We start from the raw sequence: 27,968 nt of genomic DNA on the forward strand, positions 1-27,968 counted from the left end.
TGGGCTTCTCGTGAGAACTAAGTGTTCTGTCTGCGTCTTTTCCTTCGGACCAACCTAGTAAGCGGACATGGTCAAGGTCTGTTCCCCCTCCGGGAACTCCAGCTTCTCACGGTAAGCGCTAAGTTATTGCTTTATTATTAATTTAAACTCATTGTTGTATTTTGGACCTTTCTCACTTAACGTAACTTCTGTGATTATGTAGAATTTTATGCTGTGTGCCGGAGTTTCCTCTAGATTTCTACATTTACCAAACCTGAGCTTCAGTATGACTTAGCTGTTAAGCTAGTCCGCAACGTGTTGTTTTCGGAGGCATACATCTTTTTTTTTTTTTTTTTGCTCAGTATTTTGTAATTAAAAGTAAATGTAACACACTTTCTTAGATAGTGTATTGTACATCACATAAATTAATTTTTTCATTCTTTCGAGGATGCCTCCTTTAACTCTAGAGAACTTCAGTTAAATGTGAACTTCTCTCTCAAAGTTTGTTTCGTGTCCAAAGAGCTTGATTAGACTGCCGGTTTTGTTTTGTAAGTCTATTTAAATATCCTTTGAGCGTGTTTAATATCAGCTACTCTGCCATTTATTTGTTTTGTTTTATTTGAAATTGTATCTTTTCATGTTGTTAATAATTATTAGTCTGAGGGTGATTATTGTGATTATTGTGAATCTTTTCTTCCACATAACGTCATACTTTCCCGAAAACCTCAATAGGGTTCCTTTCACCTTCCACGTCCTTTCCGTAGTTGTCGTTTGTTAGGCCTGTAAGTTAGGTTTGCTTTGGTATGGTTTGATCTTGCGCATTTTGATAAGTTAACCGTTTCATCTTGCTGCCTAGACGTGAAGCGGACGCGACATTGATATTTTCATAATTCATATTATATTATTATTATTTTTCTAATTCTTATTTTTTTAATTATTATATATGTACGCGCTCAGCAAGGTGCTACATTGATTCAGCGATAACCAGTGGTCAAGTGTGGCAAAGTCATTCATATAACTAGAGTGAAAACTAATGCAAGATCTACTCATTCTAAACTTTGTTACGAAAGAGGTAGTGGATACCTTCTTACAGAAAGTCGATCATGTAACTAGAGTAAAAACGAATGCAAGATCTAACCATTCAAAACCTTGTCATGAAGAAGGTAGTGAAAACCTTCTTACAGAAAGTGAATACAATTGACGATACCTTGCAGTGGACATAACAGTTGAAGATTATAATTTCTTTTCATAGGGTTGTATTTTGTTATGTTATTTTTCAGAGGACATAAAAATTGAAGATTGTAAAAAAACTTCACAAGACTATATATTTTTTTTTACAGGGTTGAATTTTGCTATGATGTATTCACATGTAATTTTAGGAATACTGCAACTTAATGAAGAACATTCAATGTAGTGACATTTTAATATTTTATGGATATTCAACGTAAGGCAACAGTGACTGCCAATAAAGTGTAAGAAAGTTATTTGTCTCGAGCTATGCTCGAGTTTAGGACAGGGGAGGAATGTGATGTGTAAAATGTGTACCCTCAAGATTGACTGCGTGTAATATTGAAATAAGTTGTTGTTTGTTTTTTATGTGTGTTTTAAGTGAAAAAATTCTTTTTTGTATGTATGTTTTAAGGGAAAAATCTTAATAATTTTAGGGTGTTTATTTTTGGTGATTTTATTATGTGTAGATAGTGTTTTTATGTAAAGGTATCATCTTTATAACTTTCGAGGCACAGTGTCATCATACATGCCAGGTTTGGTAGGATTCTTTGAGTAGTTTCCAGTTGCATCAGAATGGAAATTTCTTGAAGCTATGCCTGGTATTTTGATCAGCAGTTTTCTTTGGGCCCTTATTGGCCAAAATAAAATCTTTTCCTATTGGCGAATGTGAGAAATGTGGATGCGCTAATTGGTTGCTTCATGACTTCACCACTTCCGGCGGCTGGCCACTTGGCCAGAGCCAAGCTTGTTCCCTCTGTCTCGTTGTTTTGACCGGCGAAGAGAGAAGTTGTCTCCTCCATCTGATGGGTCTCCCGGCCCTCCAAGGTAAGCACTATCTCGTTCTTGTTTCGGATCTTTAACTTTCAAATGTAGTTTTTAATTTAATTTTCTTTAACCTCCGGAGTTTACCCAGGATTTCTACCATTCGCCAATTTTAATTTCACATGACTTAGTCTTCGCGGCTAGTCATACTCATTTTGTTTTAGAGGCATTCCCCTTTTCCTTTTGGCTTTATTAATTGTGTTGTAACTGTGTAAATTTTCATTCCCCCTTTTCTTTTGTTTCAATTATGTAAAAGATGTAAATTTTAGTTTCCCTTGGGTGCCTGTAAGTAGTTCCGTTTTGTCTTAACATACTCTCGTTTGGGATAAGCTCCTTACAAGTTATACATCTCATTATAAAGCCGTATTGGAATTCAGAATTAGAAATTGTTACAATAATAAAAACCACCTTTCCAATGCTTAGTAATCCTTTATATTTAGGATAAAACCATTAACATATATTAAAAATAAGACATGTTTCGCTCATGCTTTGTGAGCATCATCAGCCGAAATAACTTAATTCAAGGTAGGTCAGGGCCCTGATTCCAGTACATATAATGTAAAAACGTCTATTAATACAACGATAAAACTAATTACAACAATATAAAAAATGATCAGTAAGAATATAATATGTCTATTAAAACATTTGGTGACATTAACACGTCCAGTACCTGCTTCTGAGCGGGACACTTGAATGCCTGGACCAGCCATTTTCATGCCCGGCCCTCATGACGTGCATCACTTAATACAATATACAATTACTCCTAAACTATAAATGTTAGGAAAATGATACTTTGTGCTTACCTCTAGTAAATATTTAGGGTGTGATATCTGGTGTCACAGGTTTCAAAATACGTATAATTTTATACAGCCTAATCTGTACTTTCAGCATAATGTTTACTGTAACTGAAGTGAAGAAATGAAAGAATACGAAGGAAGCGTATTTGGAACATTGTTGTAGAAAATATTGGAGTATGAAAAACAGGGTCCTCGGTCCAGTACATTTTTATATCAGGATTTTGGACTAATCGGTTTCCACGATTGCATGATCAAATTCTTTGTGAAAGGCTGGAGCAGCGCACTTGACTCCACATCATTTGATGGCCAGGCAGGCATCAATTTTTGGAAATGAGACATAGCTCTCATAGTGCATTGGCACTGCTGGTGGCTTCAAGTAGCCTATGCAGTGGCCTCCACGGTATGCACTAGCCATGCGTCTTGGGTGGTGTGCTAAGTCCCAACTGACGAGCCTAACTTAGCACACGAGGGCGAAACGCAGGCAACCAAGAATGAGTTAGCTGGAAAATTTATTATGTCCAATAACGGACCATTATATTGGTATTATAAATTTACTCATTCAGGACAAATATTTTAGGTTCCCTATGGGAATCAACATCCACATCATTTGATGGCCAGGCAGGCATCAATTTTTGGAAATGAGACATAGCTCTCATAGTGCATTGGCACTGCTGGTGGCTTCAAGTAGCCTATGCAGTGGCCTCCACGGTATGCACTAGCCTTGCGTCTTGGGTGGTGTGCTAAGTCCCAACTGACGAGCCTAACTTAGCACACGAGGGCGAAACGCAGGCAACCAAGAATGAGTTAGCTGGAAAATTTATTATGTCCAATAACAGACCATTATATTGGTATTATAGATTGGTCTGCTCACACACATACTGATAAAATTCGTCATTCATGAAAATACTCACGCAACTCAAAATATCCTGCTTATTTTTCTATTTGAACGTTTATACCCGAATTCTCTGTAAATGGTGGAACGGGTGGAAAATAACTAGGATGATATGTATCAGGCACTTCACTTTTCCCTATAGGCCTATCGGAATTTCCTCGTCACTCTCACTTTCACTATCTGAGTCTATTTCAGGAATAAGTTACTCACCAGAATAATCATTGTGAACAATATCTAATCATTAATCTTCCGTAAGAAACTTTGTTTTATAAGCCATTATACTACAATCGGTAAGAACGACATGCACTGCATTGGAATCTCAAGTACCGTCTTGACGCGCGAGGAAGTGCTGAGATATTCCCGCTAAAACTGCTAAGACAAACATGAGCCCACTAAACGCGAGGGTTATCTCAAAAAGGTCAACCAACTTCCTGCCACAACCAGTAACGCTGACTAAGGTGTAAGAATGCATAGATGACGAATATAAACAGCATTGCCTCGCGCGGAACATTAAACGTCTTACGCCGTCCACGGTCCACAATGAGTTAAAATAGCCCTAAGTGTAGGTGAATGATATGAATTGTTGATGATACGTTGCTGTGAATGACTATTTGTATGGAACGATGGGCATAATCCTTGTACGATGGCATTAAACTGTTTATAGTTGGGAACACTTTTTACACAATAAAATGAACTATCATGAATTGCTGTCTTGTTATAGATGTCTAAGATCAACATGTGGTGGTTGAAAAATGAATTATATTTATATGGATAAAATGTCACCAGGTTAGCGTGAAACTGTTTTTAGAGATTCCCTAGTGTTATATTTCATCGTAGTCTTATTTATTATATACTGTCATGATCTTCGAAAAGGGGGCTAAAAGATCTCATAGGTGAAAAAACGTGAAAAAAGGTGAGCCCTGAAAAAGAACCAACCATTTACAATATCACCAAACCATTAAGAAAGCACATTAGCATTGCATACCGGACCCATAATACCAACCGTAACATTTTCTTCAATTCCAATTCCATTAATACAATTAATGACAAATTCTCAAACTCGGGAATATATAGACTCAGAAGCACAGGCTGCAATTTTTCTTATGTTGGACAGACCAGCCGCAGCTTCAGAATAAGGTATTTGGAACATTATAAAGCCTTAAAACACAGAAAACATTCCGCCATGAGTACCCATATGAAGGAAATGGGGCATACGTTCACTACTATCGATCAGGATAGGCAAATACTAAAATACGCAAACAAAAGTAGTCTAATAACCGGATTTGAAAACGCTTACATTTCCTTGGACCATCATTTTAATAAAAATAGAAATTTAAATGATATCTCTGACATTAATAGCCCCATAATTGAGCAAATCCCCAATCTAAACACTAATTTCGGTATCAATGCCAAGAACTTCATGAAAATATTCCCCTATAAACATGCTTTTAACCCACCAGTAGCAACAGGAGCTACTCCTACTTCGCCTCCTCGCACTGCATCCCCTCTCCCAGCTCACAACTCGCGCAGCACCCCGCCCTCCTTTCTCCTTACGCCATCCTCCCCACCTCTACGAACACATTCGTACAACACACGGAGCAACAAGTCAGTGACCATCATACCTCCAAACAACTAAGGGACCATTCACTCCTCAACCAACACAAGGGTAAGAGCCTTTTTTCAGTATTTCCCTACAGTAGGACATATTTTAAATCCCAGCAACGTACACTTACATATTCTCTTTTCTTTTTCAGGGCTCACCTCTTTCACGTTTTTTCACCTATGAGATCTTTTAGCCCCCTTTTCGAAGATCATGACAGTATATAATAAATAAGACTACGATGAAATATAACATGAGGGAATCTCTAAAAACAGTTTCACGCTAACCTGGCGACATTTTATCCATATATATAATTTGTTTTTCAACCAACACATGTTGATCTTAGACATCTATAACAAGACAGCAATTCACGATAGTTCATTTTATTGTGTAAAAAGTGTTCCCAACTATAAACAGTTTAATGCCATCGTACGAGGATTATGCCCATCGTTCCGTACGAATAATCATTCACAGCAACGTATCATCAACAGTTCATACCATTCACCTACAATTCAAGCTATTTTAATGTCACCAAATGTTTTAATAGACTTATTATATTCTTACTGATCATTTTTTTATATTGTTGTAATTAGTTTTATCGTTGTATTAATAGACGTTTTTACATTATATGTACTGGGTTCAGGGCCCTGACCTACCTTGAATTAAGTTATTTTGGCTGATGATGCTCACAAAGCATGAGCGAAACGTGTCCTATTTTTAATATATGTTAATGGTTTTATCCTAAATATAAAGGATTACTAAGTATTGGAAAGGTGGTTTTTATTATTGTAACAATTTCTAATAAGCTCCTTACTCGGAAGTGTTTTAGAGAGGGTTGCTTCCTGAGCGGGCTCTGGGTTATGATTTAATTATTTTCACCTTTTCTTTCCTTCTTTACGTATTAACATGTAGGTGTGATTTGTGAGCATGTGCTCCTTTCTTTTCAACGCATTTGGTTAAAGTATTTCTAATTACCTCTGTATGTTATTTTAAAGTCACCGCCGTGAAGCTTGTACTAATGTGATGTCTCTCTCTAATTTGTTGCGTGTTAACCTTGATATGAGTCATTGATGGCTCCAATTGTAATGTTATTTTTTTAATTATTATTATTTCAGTAAATGTACTACCTTAATTGAATCACCGCTAATTTCGTTTCACCGGCAATGCCAATACTTTCCAACAGTCCAGGTAGGATCTCAACCACTTCCCATCTCCGTTCCTTTAGTTGTCATGTTGTAAACGGACTTTGGGATGGGTTTAAAGCAATTGTTGAGGAATGTGAAAATAGGTTTGTACCTTTCAAGGTGGTAAGGAATAGTAAAGATCCACTATATTATAACAGGGAAGTAAAGAGACTAAGAAGGAGGTGCAGGTTGGAAAGAAATAGAGTTAGAAATGGCTGTGGAAGTAAGGAGAAATTGAAGGAACTTATGAGGAAATTGAATCTAGCAAAGAAGTCAGCTAAGGATAACATGATGGCAAGCATAATTGGTGCGCACACTCATTTTAGCGAAAAATGGAAGAGTATGTACAGGTACTTTAAGGCATAAACAGGTTCCAAGGACGACATTCCAGGAATCATTAATGAACAAGGGGAGTGTGTATGCGAGGATTTTCAAAAGGCAGAAGTATTTAGTCAGCAGTATGTAAAGATTGTTGGTTACAAGGATAATGTCCAGATAGAGGAGGTGACTAATAATAAAGAAGTATTAAAATTTACCTATGACAGCAATGACATTTACAGTAAGATACGAAAGTTGAAAACTAGAAAAGCAGCTGGAATTGATAAGGTTTCCGGAGATATACTAAGGACAATGGGTTGGGATATAGTACCATATCTGAAGTACTTGTTTGATTATTGTTTGTATGAAGGAACTTTACCAAATGAATGGAGAATTGCTATAGTAGCCCCCGTATATAAAGGAAAGGGTGATAGACATAAAGCTGAAAATTACAGGCCAGTCAGTTTGACATGCATTGTATGTAAGCTTTGGGAAAGCATTATTTCTGATTATATAAGACATGATTGCAAAATTAATAATTGGTTCGATAGAAGGCAGTTTGGGTTTAGGAAAGGTTATTCCACTGAAGCCCAACTTGTAGGATTCCAGCAAGATATAGCAGATATCTTGGATTCAGGAGGTCAATTGGACTGTATTGCGACTGACTTATCTAAGGCATTTGATAGGGTAAATCATGGGAGACTAGTGGCAAAAATGAGTGCAATTGGACTTGACAAAAGAGTGACTGAATGGGTGGCTCTGTTTCTAGAAAATAGAACTCAGAGAATTAGAGTAGGTGAAGCTTTATCTGTCCCTGTAAAAATTAAGAGGGGAATTCCTCAAGGCAGTATTATTGGACCTTTATGTTTTCTTATATATATATACATATATCAATGATATGTGTAAAGAAGTGGAATCAGAGATAAGGCTTTTTGCATATGATGTTATTCTGTACAGAGTAATAAATAAGTTACAAGATTGTGAGCAACTGCAAAATGACCTCGATAATGTTGTGAGATGGACAGTAGGCAATGGTATGATGATAAACGGGGATAAAAGTCAGGTTGTGAGTTTCACAAATAGGAAAAGTCCTCTCAGTTTTAATTAGTGCGTTGATAGGGAGAAAGTTCCCTTTGGGGATAATTGTAAATACCTAGGTATTAATATAAGGAAAGATCTTCATTGGGGTAATCACATAAATATGATTGTAAATAAAGGGTACAGATCTCTGCACATGGTTATGAGAGTATTTAGGGGTTGTAGTAAGGATGTAAAGAAGAGAGCATATTTGTCTCTGGTGAGACCCCACCTAGAGTATGGTTCCAGTGTATGGGACCCTTACCAGGATTACTTGATTCAGGAACTGGGAAAAATCCAAAGAAAAGCAGCTCGATTTGTTCTGGGTGATTTCCAACAAAAGAGTAGTGTTACAAAAATGTTGCAAAGTTTGGGCTGGGAAGACTTGGGAGAAAGGAGACGAGCTGCTCGACTAAGTATTAAGTGGTATGTTCTGAGCTGTCAAAGGAGAGATGGCGTGGGAGGACATCAGTAGACGAATAAGTTTGGATGATGTCTTTAAAAGTAGGAAAGATCACAATATGAAGATAAAGTTGGAATTCAAGAGGACAAATTGGGACAAATATTTGTTTATAGGAAGGGGAGTTAGGGATTGGAGTAACTTACCAAGGGAGATGGTCAATAAATTTCGAAAAAAAATGTCTAACCTGGTAGTTACATTCTAATGTTTTCCTTTATTTGTCGTGCGTGAGATTTCGATTTTGTTTGATCGCGTCTGAAAATCATTATTTCTCCTTATAAAGTTTATTATTATTATGTTTTAATTTTTGTGTGTGTGTACACCGATAAAGGTTACAGTTTCTTAACACTGCAGACAGATTTTGGTTCAGATTGTAGATAATTCTACTTTCCCAGTATCTTATCCCATCACCTTCAGAATCTCAAATATGTAGCTTGGTCAAATCAACATTATTGAATGCCTTTTCTAGATCTATGAATGCCACGTACATAGGCTTGTCTTTCTTGATTCGATCCTAATATCTTGTAATCGATCATCTTAGTACAGGCATACAGCCAGGATTCCAGGATTGCTTCACATGTTCCTACATTTCATCTGAAGCCAAACTGATCCTCCCTAACTCAGCTTCAACTTGTCTTTCCATTCTTCTGTAAATAATACGTGTTAAAATACTGAAAGCATGCGATACCAAACTAATGGTTTTCGCACTTGTCAGCACCTGATTTCTTGGGAACAAGTACAACAATATTCTCTCTAGAATTGGATGGCATTTCTTCTCATTCATACATCTCGCACACTAAATGGAATAACCTCTCCATGCTGGTTTTCCGTAAGGCAGTCACTAATTCTAAGGATATGTAGGGGAGGGTGGGTAACAGTGAGACACTTTTATTTTGGATCATCACAAAAGGAAAACAAATTAAGTTATTTACTTCAAATATGGCACATGCAGTTCTTCAAAGATTACTCTTTTGATGCCTTACAGAACAAATATCCTAATCTGTATCAACAAATTACAATAATAATATATTTGAAGACACTCACATTGTCTCACTCTTCCCCACGGATGGGGTACAATGAGACACAACCGGGGGAACAGTGAGACACTCATCAACGAATGTCAATTAGTGAAAAATCAACCTGAAATGCAAAACAAGACTGCTGTCTCTTTGTTATTCCTGTCATTTTTGGCACTGGTAGTATCATTTTAATGTCAGTTTCAGAAACGGAAGCCACATCAAGAACATCTGGAATAGTAAATTTCCCTGCACTATTTTTCCTTAAAAAGCTAATCTCTAAATCTCCACTTTTATCTTTTCCACTTAAAATCTTGCCAATGTAGTAAACAAGCTTATTATTCTTTTGTCTGAATTCTATCAGAACATAATCGTCTACTGAAGGCGCCCTTTCAAGTGCTCCAAATGCCGAGGGATCGATTTGTGGACCTGCATCCTCGTCAGATTCATCATCTGAAGAATCATCTAATCGAGAAATTTCTTTTTCTTTGCTATCTTCATCAAGAACTAACACTTTCTTGGCTTCATTTCTTCTAGGTTCAGTTTGCTTTGCCATCATTTTGTTACACCGTTCTTCAATTGCATTTTTCTCTGGTGTGTCAGTTGCGATCATACTTCTTCCTTTTTGCCTTTTCTGACTAAGTTTCCTTTTCTCAGCCTTCGGGTATCCTCTTATTTGTTCTGGGCTTACAAATTCAGTCCTTTCAAAAGAAGGTGGAGGAGATGCACTTTTAGTTTCTTGCTGTGAACTGTCATCAAAAGATTGTATCCTTCCATCTACCACATTTTCATGTTCAGGCCTTGAAGATGGACCAGGAAGACTTATTGGTGAAAATGGATTAGGCATCAAGTTGCTGCAGTTTTCTGGTGTAGTTTGAGGCCGGTCAGTAACAGAACAAGGCAGAAAGTCAAGCTCACTGAAAACGTCTCGATCGTACGGAAAGATACCACACTTCTTGAAAGCTGACATGATGTTACTAGGAGTGCCTTCTGGTGAGCATATCCAACACACGCCGCGACATCATAGATTGAGAAAGTTTTACCTGGATGCTGCAATATCCACGAATCTACTGCGCTATCATAAGCCACGGCGAAAGGCTTAAACACACCAACATCTAATGGTTGCAGCTTATTTGTAGAATGAGGTGGCACTGTCAGCAAAGTTACACCATTGGACTTAGCTAAATTTAGCACTGCAAGAGAAAGATGACTCTCATGGTTATCAAAAATTAGGAGAGAAGGATTGTCTTTTGAGCTGTGGGAATACTTTATGAAGTGTTTCATAACATGATAGAACAATTCACTGTTCATCCATCCCAAAGGTGTTGTTGCTAATCCCAGGGTACCTGGCGAAGCACCAGTGATAATGTGCTCCTTAAAATGTACCCTCGGAAATACCATAGCAGGAGGCAGACTATTTCCAGATGCACTCACAATGCAGCATGTCGTTACAAGTGTACCTTTCTCACCGCTTGTGACCTTACTGACTTGTTTTATTCCCCCTTTCTGCTATCACCTTTGGTGGTTTCTGGACAGTGACTGTGCTGGTTTCGTCCAGGTTGAAAATCCTTGTTCCATCAGCAAATTTATTTGTCCTGGATAAGACAATGTGAAGATTGTCATAGAAGATCATACAATTATGTTTATTGAAAGAGGTTGCCCTTGACAGACTGCATCCTTCTGGTGTACGGAGGGATAATTCAGGATGGCGTTTAAGAAATCCTCTCATCCATTCAATTCCTACAATCCTATTGGTTTCCCATGTTTTTGGCATTTTGATTTTGTTTTCAACAGCCATTTCATAAGCTAACTTTTGACATTTGATTATTGGCAAACCATAAAACATTTTAGAACATGTTATTAAATAAGATGAAATACTAGCCTCTTCATTATCAGTGAAAATTTGATTGATTCTGTAATTTGGAGTCATACGAATAATTTCCCCAGGGTTATCTTTCCTTTTCTTGACATATCTAGCCAGTGTCTGGAATGATAAATTGTATTCTTTTGCAACAGATCTCAAACTCCTCCCTGCTGTAACTTACTCAACAGCTGTGCTCATCGTCTCACTTGAAAATGTTCCTATCTGAGTCTTTCTCTTTGGATTTCGCGGCATGTTGATGAGATCTGCAACAATAGAAGCCGTTCAGAATACCTATTCTTGCCTACAGATTATTTAAGAAGCGACATTCAATAATAGTTGCATTACAATTTAACTCCTCTGTTTATGGGGAACAGTGAGACACTGTCTCATTGTTACCCGCTAAGACTTGTCTCACTGTTCCCCATCAGCCATCGTCATATGTATTCCTAATTCCACCATAACCTGCCTGCATGAACAGATTTAATGTTTCATGAAACCAAAGCTATAGAAGGCCCTTTCTATTTGGAAAATTATTTCCAATATATTCTCGTCAGGAATAGAGATATGTACTACAGAGGACACCACGGAAAATATACTTTGTTCACCCTAAGAACACAATGGATCACAAAAGTAAACTTGCAAGAAAGGCAGCCATTTGCAAACAGGATTATGGGTATGGGGTGTGTTTCAAAATGCTACCACAAAAACATCACTTCATAATTATTCTCTGGAAGCGGTTAATTTGAAATGTCTCACTGTTCCCCATGTCTCACTATTCCCCACCTTCCCCTAATCTAACCCAGGTGTCTTGCTCCTATTTAGGTTTCTCAAAGCTCTGTCAAATTCTAACCTCAAAATTGGGTTTCCTATTTCATCAGCATCAACAGTTTCTTCTTGTTCCAGAACCTTATTCTCTTGATACAATTGTTTAATATGCTCCTGCCATCTTTCTGCCTCGTATTCTTTCCCTAGAAGTGGATTTCCATCTGATCTCTTAATATTCATAGGTACACCTAGTTTTCCTTTCTCCAAAGTTTCCTTGATTTACCAGTACGCAGCATCTACCTTTCCTAGAACCACAAACTTTCAAAACCACTGCACGTCTCTTTCAGCCAATGTTCCTTAGCTGACCTGCACTTTCTATCTACTTCCTCCTTTAATCACCTGTATTCTTTTCTGCCCACCTCTATTTTTGCATTCTTGTAATTTCGTTGTTGATTAATCAGGACTAGTATCTTCTGAATTATCCACTGATTCCTACTTGGTCTTACCTTTCTTCCTAAATTTTCATCAGCAGCCCTACTGATCTCATTCTGCACGACTGTCTACTCTTCATCTACTGTGTTTCTTTCAACCTCTTCATTTAGTCCTTGTGCAAAATGTTCCTTGAAACAATCCCTCACATTATTTTCTTCCAACTTCTCTAGATCTCATCTTCTTGCATTCCTTCCTTTCTTTTATTTCTTCATCTTCGGATGACACTTCATAACCACCACACGGTCACAGTCTACGTCTGCTCCTGAAAACATCTTGCAATTCAACACTTGGTTCCCAAATCTCTGCCTAATCATAATGAAGTCTATTTGAAATCTTCTTGTGTCTATGGATCTTGTCCATGTATACGGTCGTTGTTTGTGCCGTTTGAACCAAGTATTAGCAATACTAAATTATGATCAGTGCAGAATTCAATAAGCTGACTTCCTTTTTCATTCCATCATCCCAGTGTGAATTCTCCAACAGCATTCATTACCTTCTCTTCCTTGGCCTGCCACTGCATTCCAGTCTCCCATCACAATTAGATTCTCGTCTCCTTTTATATAACATATTATATCTTCTATCGCTTCATACATTCTTTCAGTTTCTTCATCATCTGTTATCTGTTAAAGTAGTAGGCATATAGACCTGCACTATTTTGGTGGCCATTGGCTTGGTGTCCATTGTGACAACTATAGTTCGCTCACCATGCTGATTATAGTAGCTTAACCGCTGTCCTATTTTCTTATTTATTATTAAACCAACTCATGCATTTTCCTTGTTTCATTATGTATTATAAACTCTGTAGTTGCGTGACAAAAAATCCTGCTCTTCCTGTCAACGTACTTCGCTTATGCCAACTACATCTAATTTTAGTCTATCAACTTCCCTCCTCAGATTCTCCAACCTACCGCTATGATTCAAAGTCCTAACTGTCCAAGCTCCAACTCGCAGAATGTCAGTATTCATTTTCCTAATGATTACTCCCTCCTGTATAGTCCCCACCTGGAGATCCAAATGGGGACCTCACCTTACCTCGCCTCACCTCACCTCACCATGACAGAGTTGCAAGTCTTTGGGAGTTAGTTATGGCTGTAGTTTCCTATTGATTTCAGCCCTGCAGCATTATCAAAACAGCTAAGCCATGTTAAATATTATTACTAGGCCATATCAGTCAATCATCCAGACTGACGTCCTTGTAACTTACGAAAGGCTGCTGTCCCCCTTTCGATGAACCATTCATTAGACTGGTCTTTCGACAGATACCCCTCTGATATGGTTCCACCTACGGTTCGGCTATCTGCTTTATTGGGATGCGCAAGCCTCCCCACCGCGACATGACAGCTCCTAGTCCTGTAGCATAATCTATCATTAATCAATACCATTCATGCCATTAAGCTACAAGCATGTTTTTGAGAAGTGAATATTACGGGGGCAGATTGAAAAGTAACGCCCAATAATTTTTTACCCAAAAAGTTTAATATGTTCCAAAACCAAACAAATCACAAATGAACTTACATCTTTGACCTACTTTTCTACATAGTCACCAAGTTTCTCAACACATTTCTCCCATCGTGGTACCAGTTTCAATATGCTTGTTTGATTGGAGTGTAGCCATCTGCAGACTGATGATTTCACTTCCGCATCTATCACAAAGTGTTGGCCAGCCAGGAATTTCTTCATGGGATCAAACATATGAAAGTCCAACGGTGCCAGGTCCGGACTGTATGGTGGATGCTGGAGCACTTTCCACCCAAATTTGACAAGTTTCTCACAAACAGGAGCAGCAACATGGGGACGAGCATTGTTATGAAGAAGTTTGACACCATCAGTTGTGGCGTTTATCATGAAGGGCACAACAAAACTTAACCAAAGTTTTAATGTACGCTGCAGCATTCACAGTGGTCCCATGTTCAGCAAAGTCCACCAATAACATACCAAACATGTCCCAGAACACTGTCACAAGCACTTTCCTAGCAGACCGAGCCACTCTGAATTTTTTCGTACTGGGAAACCAGCATGTTTCCACTCCATAGAGGCCTGCTTGGTTTTGGGTGTGAAGTGGTATGCCCACGACTCATCAACAGTGACAATTCCTTTCAGAAAGTCATGCGCTTCTGCAGCGTAACAAGTTAGTGATCAATGCTTGTCATCCTTCGCTGGTCCTTGTGGTTGTCTGTCAGGTTCTTAGGCACCCACGAGCAATAACTTTACGGAATTTCAACAGGTCATGAACAATGTCGCACACTGCACCACAGGAAATGTTGAATGTCTGCAATAAGTTTCGCAGGTGCAGACGCCAATCATTGAAATTTGCTGCCTCCATAGCGTGGACATTCTTCGGAGTTGAAGCTGTTACTGGCCACCCAGAGCGTGGCGAATCACTAAGGTTCACACGACAATTCTTGGAAGAATGCACACCACTAGGAGATCCTGCTACGATTCAGACAGTCATCCCCATACACGCCACACATGTCCCTGTGAATTTCACTCGGTGAATGCCCTTTGGCCCACGAATACCGAACCACACTTTGCTGCTCTTCACATGTTTGTTTTGTAGTTCAGGCTTCTCTTGCTAGAGCTGCACATGAAAACAAAATACCCTCTGCAGCGCAAACTTCATTATATATATTCATGAAATTTCAACATTCCAGCTGCAATACCAGGTGAGAAAAAAATTATTGTGTGTTACTTTCCGATCTGCCTTCGTACATCTATGATGCAGCAGACTTTCTCTAGAGTGTTTGGTGTTCTACTTGGTTTGACCACTCTCAGACAGAAGCGAACTTGCAAGTTTTACTTCACAGTCTGTCTTCTGCACGAAATGGAACTGTAACTAGGCTGCCGCCTCATGCTTCAGAGATATGCAAGCCAAATTCTATTAAAGTAGAAGTCTTTCTTCTTCCAACTGGAAATGTATAGTGATGTTTATCAATGTGAACTGCCTATTGAAGTCAGAAGTCATGGAATTGTTGGGTAGTAGCCAAAATGTCTCTCCTCTAAATCCATTTCATCCTCCTGGTGGGATACGCTCAATAATAGCAGACATCTCAAGCTGATACAGTTTACACTGACATTCATGCTCCTTTAACCCATTGAGCCCTGCATATTTGTTGGATTGAAACTGCATTGGCGCTGGGATTATTTTGGAGGAAATATAGTGTCGAAATCATGTCGTGTGAAATTTCTTACTTAGAAGACCACTAAAGATTTAAATATACATGAAAACAAAAGGCATTCATACCACAAACTGCGGAACAAGGAATACAGTAAAACATTTTATTTTATTAGCATCACGGGTCCGTACTCAGTCCGCCTGCTGAGCTGTAACACGGCCTTCTTTTTGCATTTCCTCTTCAATTTCCACATCTATTTGTTCTTCAGGAGCATTGCTAACACTAATACTAATATTACTACTAATTTCACTGAAAAAATTACATTCCTAATCATCATTACTTCCTAAAAGGGGTTATATATTGGTAAATATCAGTTCTATACTGGCAGCCATCTTGTTTACAAGCGAATCTCAAAGTCGAGAGATAGCCCACTTCAAACTAATATTACCAAGCACACTATCGATATATATTAGCAAAGAGCATATAACATTGCAAAGAAAGAATCCCTACATAAATCACAAATGCAACCCAGTCTGCCATCTCTTGAGGAAAAGATAAATTACGTAGTAAAATGAGACAACGGAACAGTTCCGTGGTCCGGCATTTGGTCCACCGAGACGAAGCACGGAACGGTTCCGTGACTCGGGCCCAATGAGTTAACCAGATGTTTATATATATATATATATATATATATATTTTTTTTTGCAACTCATGATAAAAGCACGCACTAGCATTTCCAATGGCTGAGATATAGTCGGATATGATCATTTCATCCTCATCATGATGCGCAGGTCGCCTACGAGCGTCAAATAAAAAAGACCCCACCAGCTCTCTCCGAAAGCCACACGCCATTATTATTTATCAGATATAATGTCATTCCCAACAATCAAGACAAATCTATTCGATTATAAACCTGTGCACAATAAAAAAACAACTAAATGCAATCTGTAAAGGAAACAATGTACCACTTCGCAGCCTATCTTTGAACATCCACGTCAATCTCTGTCATGAGAACAGTGGCCTCTTTTGGGCCACACTCCCTTTGAGAGACTTTTCCCTATGGCCGTGGCACAAACTCTCCACACAGCAAAAGAAAGTTCATTTATGGGGCTTACACAATCATCTTCTCCCTAGTTTCTAAGTTACCGAGCTCGATAGCTGCAGTCGCTTAAGTGCGGCCAATATCCAGTATTCGGGAGATAGTAGGTTCGAATCCCACTGTCGGCAACCCTGAAAATGGTTTTCCGTGGTTTCCCATTTTCACACCAGGCAAATGCTGGGGCTGTACCTTCATTAAGGCCACGGCCGCTTCCTTCCCACTCCTAGCCCTGTCCTGTCCCGTCGTCGCCATAAGACCTATCTGTGTCGGTGCAACGTAAAACAACTAGCAAAAAAAAAAAAAAAAAGTTTCTAAGTTCACAAGATGGCAGCCTTGTGCACCTTGTGATCATATCATCTGCGAGGAAGAAACAAACAACAGTGAAACCCGCACCTAGATGACTGCGCTGCAAACAGTGACTCATGGTACTAATATTTCGCAGTACATACTGAATCTTTGCCCTCGATGTTAATCAGTAAACAACAGAAATAATACACAACTAGTATAATTTAAAATTCAGGCAAATTACTTCGAACTTAAGCATTACTGACGAAATTCGTATAAGGATATTCAGAATTTACCAGTTTCTTTGAGCATTTGTTCATCTTCGGTGAAAGAAGAAAGTGGTGCAGGAAAATGAGGTCCTGATCCTTGAAGAGAAGAGAATTTATTCAATTTCAATTCTCCAGGGACTTGTTCAGAGTGAAGCCGACATAAAAGTGTAACACCTTGTTGAATCTGAAAGAAAGAAAGGAAGATAGAAACAAACAAATAAACAAACAAAACAAACAAATTAATGAATAAATACAACCAAATAAACATATCGTCGCTGCCGGGACAAAACCTCCTATGTGAAATAATTTTAGCTTAGAACTTTGGCTGGTAAGGTTCTGTCATCTAAGGTGCAATATCGTGTGCATATTGTCAAGGCATTCTCGCTCTTCACAATGTATGTGCTGCGGGTCAGTATATTTCCAAAACATATTATCACATAGGAGGTTTTGTCCCAGCAACGACGATATTCATTATTACAAGGAGATTTTCATGATCAAGTTTTCAACATCTTCATAAAAAGTGGACTATGAAAATAATGGAACTGAGGCATACACAAGTGCAGATGATAAATGATGTGTATGAAAGAGATAGTATTTTCAAGCCAAGCTGACAATGTCTCTCCTCAAAGGCAAATCAGAAAGACTGGTCCAAACCAAACACACAATGAACCATGTGAGGGAAACCTGCTACTCTACAGGTGTGATATGGAACTATCACAGGGAGTAAAACTCAATATAAATTCTTCAGAAGCATTAGGCCTATCAAGCCAGCTGATGAAAAACTGCTTTCAATAATAAACAGAGCTAAGGACAAATGACAAAGAAACTCAAGACATCCACAGTGCACAAGGCTGCTGTGAATGATGATGATGATGATGATGATGAGCTGAGAAGACATATGCAAATAGGAAAAACCAGACAAACAAGAAAGAGGCAGATGGTAAAACAAAGCAAGAATAACAACATTAAATACTGCAACCTTAACCATTAAATCTGAAGAGCTTGCATTAATCAATAAAGGGTTCAAATGTCACCATCAAAGATTCTGAGGATGGTTTTCTTTAGCTTTCCATTTATTTTTATTTGTTTTGCTAGTGGCTTTACGTCGCACTGACACAGATAGGTCTTATGGTGACGATGGGATAGGAAAGGCCTAGAAGTTGGAAGGAAGCAGTCGTGGCCTTAATTAAGGTACAGCCCCGGCATTTGCCTGGTGTGAAAATGGGAAACCACAGAAAACCATCTTCAGGGCTGCCGACAGTGAGATTCAAACCCACTATCTCCCGGATGCAAGCTCACAGCCACGCGCCTCTAACCGCACGACCAACTCGCCCGGTGCTTCCATTTTTCACATTAGGAAAATGCCAGGGCTGTTCATTAATTAGGGCCACAGCTGCTATATTCTCAGCCCTAGCCCTTTACTACCCCACTATTGCTAATAACCTCTATCTGTTAGTGCATGCTGAACTACAAGGAAAACCTAATGGAATGGAAATGTATACAGATACTGGATTGAGTGAAACAAAGTGGAAATGGAAAGGGCAAAAATACTAAGAAAAGGCAACAAATTTGAATAGAATGGAAATTTAGACTGAGTTCATTACATCCTCTAGGTCTCCCAACAAGATTTTACCTTACCTTGGAAATGAGACAGAAGCAAGAAACTGAATGGTATTTATAGTCAACCAAAAAATGCTCGATCAGACAATGCATGTCAATGACCAGATCAGCCATATTAGAACATCAACAAAAAGATTGACCTTATTTCACAGTATATGCACCACAATCTGAATATAGTCAAAAAGAGAAAATATACTTTCCTCTAAGGATTAAAGGAGTATACAGAACATAAAAATGTAAGTGATGGAAGATACAACTGCCCAAATAGGTATTGTAAAGGATAGGGCACAAAGATGAGACAAGCCCCTCTTTGATTTGGAAAGAGGAACACCTCCTTTATCTTCCACGAAAATATCCCATCATTAAGATTTTTTTTTCCCTCTGTAATCTGCTTTACGTTGCACCAACACAGATAGGTCTTATGGCAATGATGGGATAGGAAAGGGCTAGGAGTGGGAAGGAAGCAGCCGTGGCTAATCATTAAGAATACCAGGTGCAAGAAACAGCAGAGTCACAAGATCACCACAAATGACTGGAATGGGGAAATAAAATCTGGTATCGGCTACGCCTCAAACAGAGAATGGGATATAAAGATTCTCCCAGAAGAGAGCTCGGAAAGTGACCACAAGCTGCTATCAGCCACATTAGGAAACATCAATGTAACAAACTCCAAATACAAAGAGAAGAGATTGGAAATCTAAAAAATTCACGGAAGAAGAGTAGTAATAACGTTATTGGTTTAAGTCCCACTAACTACAGTACTTTCATGGTTATGGGATATGCTGAGGTGTCAGTATTATGTCCCACATGAGTTCCTTTATGTGCCATTAAATCTGCTGACATGAAGCTGATGTATTTGAGCACCTTAAAATACCACCAGACTGAGTTGAGATCAAACCTGCCAACTGGAGCTCAGAAGGCCAGTATTCTATCATCTGAGCAACTCAGAACAGCTGGAAGAAATGTGGATACCAGACTGTAATCAGCAACAAACTATCCAAGTGCAAAGCAGGAATGGGGTAAGAAAGGAATACTTTTAAGAAAAGAATGGTGCACTTAGCCATAACAGTAGTAAGAAAGACAACAAAATAAGGTTAAGAGTAAAGAGATCCCATGGTGGAACGATACTGTCAGAACAGCAATAAAAGAACACACTGCAGTAAGGGTAGAATGAGATAAGGTACAGCAAAAACTTATTGAAAAGCCAAGAGGATATAAAGAAGTTTCATTCTACTTACAGATGCCAAAAACTTCACACGACCAGGTGAGTTGGTTGTGCGGTTAGGAGTGCGCAGCTGTGAGCTCGCAGTCGGGAGATAGTGGGTTCGAACCCCACTGTCGGCAGCCCTGAAGATGGTTTTCTGTGGTTTCCCATTTTCACGCCAGGCAAATGCTGGGGCTGTACCTTACTTTAGGCTATGGCCTCTTCCTTCCCATTCCTAGGCCTTTCCTGTCCCATCATCACCAAAAGACCTATCTGTGTCGGTGCAACGTAAAACAACTAGCAGAAAAAGCTTCACACGAAGAGGATTGTTAAAGAAAGAGACATCCTGGACTGAGTTACAAAGAAATGAGAGGAAGGCAGTCAAGGGAACCACAAGTCACCATTCCAAGTCATGAAGAACAAGAGAAACAACTTCAAATATGTTCAAAACAAAGAAGATAGCAGCATATCTTGCAGTGGCGTATGTTGGGATCAAAACTTGGGCTAGCACTAAGACTTAGGTTACCCCTTTCCGATAGTTGGTTTAGTGAACGTCAAGCCTTCAGCGATTTGAGCTGCAGCCAATAGCCAACAGAGAAGCCTGCTGTGTTGTCAAGGCTGCTTCACAAGCTACTGCCCTGGACTCTGCCACTAACAATACTCAACCCCTGATCAGTGGAGATGATAGCCTAAGGTTTTGCAAATTAAATTCTGGCTTTGTGGCTTATTGGATAGAATGCTTGGCTTTGGTCCGATAGCCCCGGTTCAATTTTAAGATTCAACCTGCTCATACTGTTAATTCCCCTGGCTTGGGGACTGGGTATTTATGATATCTTCACCATTCATTTATTCTCATTAAGTCACCACAAAGCCTATACAGATGCCATGCACTATTATTAGACTATGATTATTAAATAAACATGTTGAATTTTACAGCGATCGTATCCATCATTCCTCGGCAGATCAGTGTTGGTGTCCGACCCATAATCACGGGTCCAATTCCAACCAACAAAAGAGAACACTAAACATGAAATAATGCATTTAATTTTAGCAGATCTACCTATAAAAGGAAAACTGTATTAGTCCTATAACAGCAACCTTATAAGGATGTAGAAGTAAACGGGAGTAAAATACCAGCGCTCTGTTATTTATATAAGTCAGAAGTATGAGGTGAGGACAGAAATGATCCTGTGAAGTATAGTCTTGGGATGTATATACGATGAGTTAACGCATGGTTGATAGCAGTGGCGATCTGACGGAACGAAGCCTAGCACAGTTATCACCCCGTTCCCAGCACCTATCGGATATTCGTCAGCAAGGCACGTGAGATTGGTCTAGGGGAGAGAGACGAGAGTCTGGGCAGCAATATCAGTCTCCGATGCCGTGCTCTCAGAAATACGTGCGACGTTTTTTTCTCACTGCTTTCAAGTTTAGTAAGTGGAACAATAATGATGATGATGATGCTTACATTATAATGTGATGTGGAATTCCATCATTCTCAGCTGAGGTTTGGGCTTCACCGATAGCCTTGGTAGCCCTCAGTATTCACCACTGATATCTTGGAAAGAGGATTAAATAAGAGAAGAGGTTTCTGACACCTCCGTACTGTGGTATAAAATTCCTAGCAACAAGCATTCTCCTGGACATAAATTTACCTCTGAATTATGGTAAAATCAGCAACTTTGTTCTCTTTGCATTTCAGCACTTTATAATTATGTAGCAGCAATGCATGCACTAAGAATGATTCTGTTGAATTTCATTTGATTTCAAAGTTATAACAACACACAAAGTTTTTTGTGGAGTGATACAGGACAGCATTAATCAGAAAGGAACTGATCATCACGGAGTAAATTCTGAGAAAACTGAATTGAAAGTTAAAACAATTTTATAAATTTGAAAATGTCTGAAATGGCCTAGATCAATGCATACCTTTTCATAATTATCTTTTCACTGAAAATAATAAATTTCTTGAATGTATTTATTCAGCTATTAAATATTTTTTGAGGCTTGGTTCCTTTCTGCATTTTAGAAAATCAAAGGGCTGTAAAAAGGCTGAAAATAAATAGTGCTTTTGTCCTTTTTATATGAATTATGGTAAATATACTGAAGGAATTACAGAGAAGTAAGAACACCACACAAGGATAAACATTACGTTATTCTTCAGTAGAAAAAGGATGTATTTAACAGGACAAGAAGCAAGATCACATGTTACACTGACTGACAGAGCAAATGCAACACCAAGAAGGAGTGGTCAGAACTTTATGCCAATTGCAGGGTAGACTGACGTCACTGAGGTATGCTCATGATGTGAAATGCGCCGCTGTGCTGCGCACGTAGCGAACGATAAATGGGACACGGCGTTGGCGAATGGCCCACTTCATACCGTGATTTCTCAGCCGACAGTCATTGTAGAACGTGTTGTCGTGTGCCACAGGACACGTGTATAGCTAAGAATGCCAGGCCGCCGTCAACGGAGGCATTTCCAGCAGACAGACGACTTTACGAGGGGTATGGTGATCGGGCTGAGAAGGGCAGGTTGGTCGCTTCGTCAAATCGCAGCCGATACCCATAGGGATGTGTCCACGGTGCAGCGCCTGTGGCGAAGATGGTTGGCGCAGGGACATGTGGCACGTGCGAGGGGTCCAGGCGCAGCCCCAGAGACGTCAGCACGCGAGGATCGGCGCATCCGCTGCCAAGCGGTGGCAGCCCCGCACGCCACGTCAACCGCCATTCTTCAGCATGTCCAAGACACCCTGGCTGTTCCAATATCGACCAGAACAATTTCCCGTCGATTGGTTGAAGGAGGCCTGCACTCCCGGCGTCCGCTCAGAAGACTACCATTGACTCCACAGCATAGACGTGCACGCCTGGCATGGTGCCGGGCTAGAGCGACTTGGATGAGGGAATGGCGGAACGTCGTGTTCTCCGATGAGTCACGCTTCTGTTCTGTCAGTGATAGTCACCGCAGACGAGTGTGGCGTCGGCGTGGAGAAAGGTCAAATCCGGCAGTAACTGTGGAGCGCCCTACCGCTAGACAACGCGGCATCATGGTTTGGGGCGCTATTGCGTATGATTCCACGTCACCTCTAGTGCGTATTCAAGGCACGTTAAATGCCCACCGCTACGTGCAGCATGTGCTGCGGCCGGTGGCACTCCCGTACCTTCAGGGGCTGCCCAATGCTCTGTTTCAGCAGGATAATGCCCGCCCACACACTGCTCGCATCTCCCAACAGGCTCTACGAGGTGTACAGATGCTTCCGTGGCCAGCGTACTCTCCGGATCTCTCACCAATCGAACACGTGTGGGATCTCATTGGACGCCGTTTGCAAACTCTGCCCCAGCCTCGTACGGAAGACCAACTGTGGCAAATGATTGACAGAGAATGGAGAACCATCCCTCAGGACACCATCCGCACTCTTATTGACTCTGTACCTCGACGTGTTTCTGCGTGCATCGCCGCTCGCGGTGGTCCTACATCCTACTGAGTCGATGCCGTGCGCATTGTGTAACCTGCATATCGGTTTGAAATAAACATCAATTATTCATCCGTGCCGTCTCTGTTTTTTCCCCAACTTTCATCCCTTTCGAACCACTCCTCTTTGGTGTTGCATTGTCACTGTCAGTCAGTGTAAAAACTATAAGCCTTTAACAGAAACTGAACCTGTATTCATTTTCATGTTCAAAATCTGGTGAAACACAAACACCAACAATATCATCTTCCACTGCATGGTTTCCAGTTAAACTGTGCTAAAATTCCTTGGTACCAATGGGAATAAGATGTTAGAAAGACTTCACATCCCTCTTCTCACATTAAGTGAAGAGACTTTTGGAAACTTATACTTTTCTGCTGTCTTCTTTTAATTGGTCTTCTTTCAAGGTTAATTATTGCATACTATCATTTAAAATTAGTTCGAGGATATAAACTGAGGGGCTACTCCTTTACCAACCAGATATCTTAAATTTTCAGCCAGTTGATATTCTGCTTTTCATCAATTTTCCTTTCTACTGAAATCAAATGGATTAATAAACATACAAAGGAAATCCTGGCTAGTAGTTTACAACAAGAATTAAATAATCCTGCTGATCACAACTGCGAGCTCACTGCATTAGCTTTACTACATCTTGATTCATTCTCACTTACTATATTACCACCCTGGGAGAACACACAACCTAAATACTTGAAATTATCGACCTGTTCTAGCTTTGTATCACCAATCTGACATTCAATTCTGTTGAATTTCTTACCTGCTGACATCAATTTAGTCTTCGAGAGGCTAATTTTCATACCATACTCATTGCACCTATTTTCAAGTTCCAAGATATTAGACTACAGGCTTTCGGCACAGTCTGCCATTAAGACCAAGTCGTCAGCAAAGGCCAAACTGCTTACTACATTTCCACCTAACTGAATCCCTCCCTGCCATTTTATACCTTTCAGCAGATGATCCATGTAAACTACGAACAGCAAAGGTGAAAAATTACAATCTTGTCTAACTCCTGTAAGTACCCTGAACCAAGAACTCATTCTACCATCAATTCTCACTGAAGCCCAATTGTCAACATAAATGCCCTTGATTGATTTTAATAATCTACCTTTAATTCCATAGTCCCCCAGTATGGCGAACATCTTTTCCCTCGGTACCCTGTCATATGCTTTCTCCAGATCTACAAAACATAAACACAACTGCCTATTCCTCTCATAGCATTTTTCAATTACCTGGCGCATACTGAAAATCTGATCCTGACAGCCTCTCTGTGGTCTGAAACCACACTGGTTTTCATCCAACTTCCACTCAACGACTGATCGCACCCTCCCTTCCAAGATGCCAGTGAATACTTTGCCTGGTATACTAATCAATGAGATACCTCGATAGTTGTTGCAATCCTTCCTGTTCCCTTGCTTATAGATAGGTGCAATTACTGCTTTTGTCCAATCCGAAGGTACCTTACCAACACTCCACGCTAATTTTACTACTCTATGAAGCCATTTCATCCCTGCCTTCCCACTATACTTCACCATTTCAGGTCTAATTTCATCTATTCCTGCTGCCTTATGACAATGGAGTTTATTTACTATCCTTTCCACTTCCTCAAGCATAATTTCACCAACATCATTTTCCTCCTCCCCATGAGCTTGGCTATTTGCTGTTTGCAACACCACCATGATGATTTCCTTTTACACTGAGAAGATGTTAAAAATATTCCCACCGGGCAAGTTGGCCGTGCGCGTAGAGGCGCGCGGCTGTGAGCTTGCATCCGGGAGATAGTAGGTTCGAATCCCACTATCGGCAGCCCTGAAGATGGTTTTCCGTGGTTTCCCATTTTCACACCAGGCAAATGCTGGGGTTGTACCTTAATTAAGGCCACGGCCGCTTCCTTCCAACTCCTAGGCCTTTCCTATCCCATCGTCGCCATAAGACCTATCTGTGTCGGTGCGACGTAAAGCCCCTAGCAAAAAAAAAAAAAATATTCCCTCCACCTCTCCAGTGATTCCCTGGGATCTATTATGAGTTCACCTGAATTACTCAAAACACTGTTCATTTCCTTTTTCCCTCCCTTCCTAAGATTCTTTATTACTGTCCAGAAAGGTTTCCCTGCTGCTTGACCTAGCCTTTCCAGGTTATTACCAAAATCTTCCCATGACTTCTTTTTGGATTCAACAACTACATGTATTTGTTTCGCTCTGTTTCTTTCATCTACGTACCACTCTCTGTCTGCCTCGGCCCTTGTTTGGAGCCATTTCTGATAAGCCTTCTTTTTACATTTACAGGCTGCTCTCACTTCATCATTCCACCAAAATGTTTGCCTTTTCCCATCTTTACACACAGTTGTTCCTAGGCATTCCCTTGCTGTTTCTACTACAGCATTCCTGTATGCTACCCATTCACTTTCTATATCCTGAACCTGCTTACTGTCTACTGTTCGAAACTTCTCACTAATCATATCCATGTACTTCTGTCTAATTTCCTCGTCCTGGAGATTTTCTACCCTTATTCGTTTGCAGACAGATTTCACTTTCTCTACCCTAGGCCTAGAGATACTTAGTTCACTACAGATCAGATAGTGGTCTGTATCATCGAAAAATCCCCGGAAAACTTGTACATTCCTAACAGATTTCCTGAATTTGAAGTCTGTTAAGATATAGTCTATTATGGATCTGGTACCCCTAGCCTCCCATGTGTAGCGGTTAATAGCCTTATGCTTGAAGAATGTATTCGTAACAGCTAAACCCATACTAGCACAGAAGTCCAGCAAACGCTTCCCATTCCCATTAGCTTCCATATCTTCCCCACATTTGCCAATCACCCTTTCGTATCCTTCAGTTCTATTCCCAACTCTCGCATTGAAATCGCCCATTAGCACTATTCTATCCTTGCTGTTGACCCTGACCACGATGTCACTCAATGCTTCATAAAACTTGTCAACTTCATCCTCATCTGCACCCTCACATGGTGAATACACAGACACAATTCTTGTCCTAATTCCTCCCACTGACAAATCTACCCACATCATTCGCTCATTTACGTGCCTAACAGAAACTATGTTGCGTGCAATGGTATTCCTGATAAAGAGCCCTACCCCAGACTCTGCCCTTCCCTTTCTAACACCCACCCGTCAAGTACACTTTATAATCTCCTATCTCTTCCTCCTTATCTCCCCTTACCCGAATATCACTTACTCCTAGCACATCCAGATGCATCCTCTTTGCTGACTCAGCCAGTTCTACCTTCTTTCTTCCATAAGTCCCTTTAATATTGATAGCTCCCAATCGAATTCCATTTCGTTCGCCAAGTTGTTTCCAAGGAGTCCCTCGCCTGTCAAATGGGAGTGGGACTCCATTACTCCCATAGGTCCGAGGCTTGCTTAAAGTGTTCTGAGCTCGGTAAATTCATGAAGCAGGATGCTGCTCTACTTGCACATAGTCCAAGTGAGGATCTCTCCTCTAACGGGTTATGGACCACCGGTGAATTGTATAGTCCTAGCCGCCTGAGCATAAGGAGGGCTACGACTCAGAATATGTCCGAGATTCCCACTCCCATTCCATTGCAACTGGTATCCCGACTCTCAGGATCACTTACTAGGCCACTCAGCCGTTGCCCATGGTTCACGAACTAGGACGTGACTACAGTAACCCACAAACATGAACCATTTTTCAATAAAGATTTTAAACTTTTTTGTATCCTAGCTGTGGGGTCTTTATTGACTCTGGAAACGACTCTTCAGAGAAAAACTTTTCTGTTTTATCAATGTAATCTTTCCTATCCATTATGACCGTACAATTATCTTTATCTGCCTTAGTCATGATAACATCGTTGTCTTTTATTTTATTCCTAAGATCCTTGTTACATTTAACCTTGTCAAACTGAATATTGGTTTTAAGCTAACTAACTGAGGGAATCTTTCCTTTATTTTGTACCTAAGATCGTCTTGAGAATCTACAGGGAGAGTTTGGATATTAGATTCTGCTTCGGCGATAGTTGTGATGATATCATCATCTCTGTTAAAACTTGGCCAATCAAATTTAGGTCCTATATTAAGAGTGTCTAATAGATAATTTAAGAAGGGCGAATTATGATACAGAGGTTGTTAACAATAATATTAATAATAGAAAATCCGGAGTAAATCATTTAATGGTTCAAGACAAGTTCAGTTCAGTCAATTCGGTGAAAAACCTTTCTAGAATCCATTTCACAGACCAAGAATCAGACATTCTTAATAGAGGACGTAAATTTCATTGGCCAAGTTTTAACAAAGATGATATAATAACAACTATTGCCAAAGCAGAATCTAATTCCAAAAACTCACTGTAGATTCTCAAGACGATCTTAGGTGCGAAATAAAGAAAAGATTCCCTCAGTTAGTTAGTCAGTTTAAAACCAAA

The 27,968-nt window shown here is 39.8% G+C and overlaps 1 protein-coding gene across 1 annotated transcript in view; it reads right to left on the bottom strand.

Moving 5' to 3' along the window:
• Positions 1-27,968, bottom strand: part of LOC136862773 (short/branched chain specific acyl-CoA dehydrogenase, mitochondrial) — a 158,669-nt gene that overhangs the window by 107,801 nt on the left and 22,900 nt on the right. Inside the window, exon 2 of the mRNA XM_067139019.2 lies at positions 17,290-17,446. Within this exon, the coding sequence (XP_066995120.2) occupies positions 17,290-17,446 (157 nt within the window). The remainder of the gene's footprint in view (positions 1-17,289; positions 17,447-27,968) is intronic.

The sequence above is a fragment of the Anabrus simplex genome, chromosome 2 (genome assembly GCF_040414725.1).
Source record: "Anabrus simplex isolate iqAnaSimp1 chromosome 2, ASM4041472v1, whole genome shotgun sequence".
Lineage (NCBI taxonomy): Eukaryota > Metazoa > Arthropoda > Insecta > Orthoptera > Tettigoniidae > Anabrus > Anabrus simplex.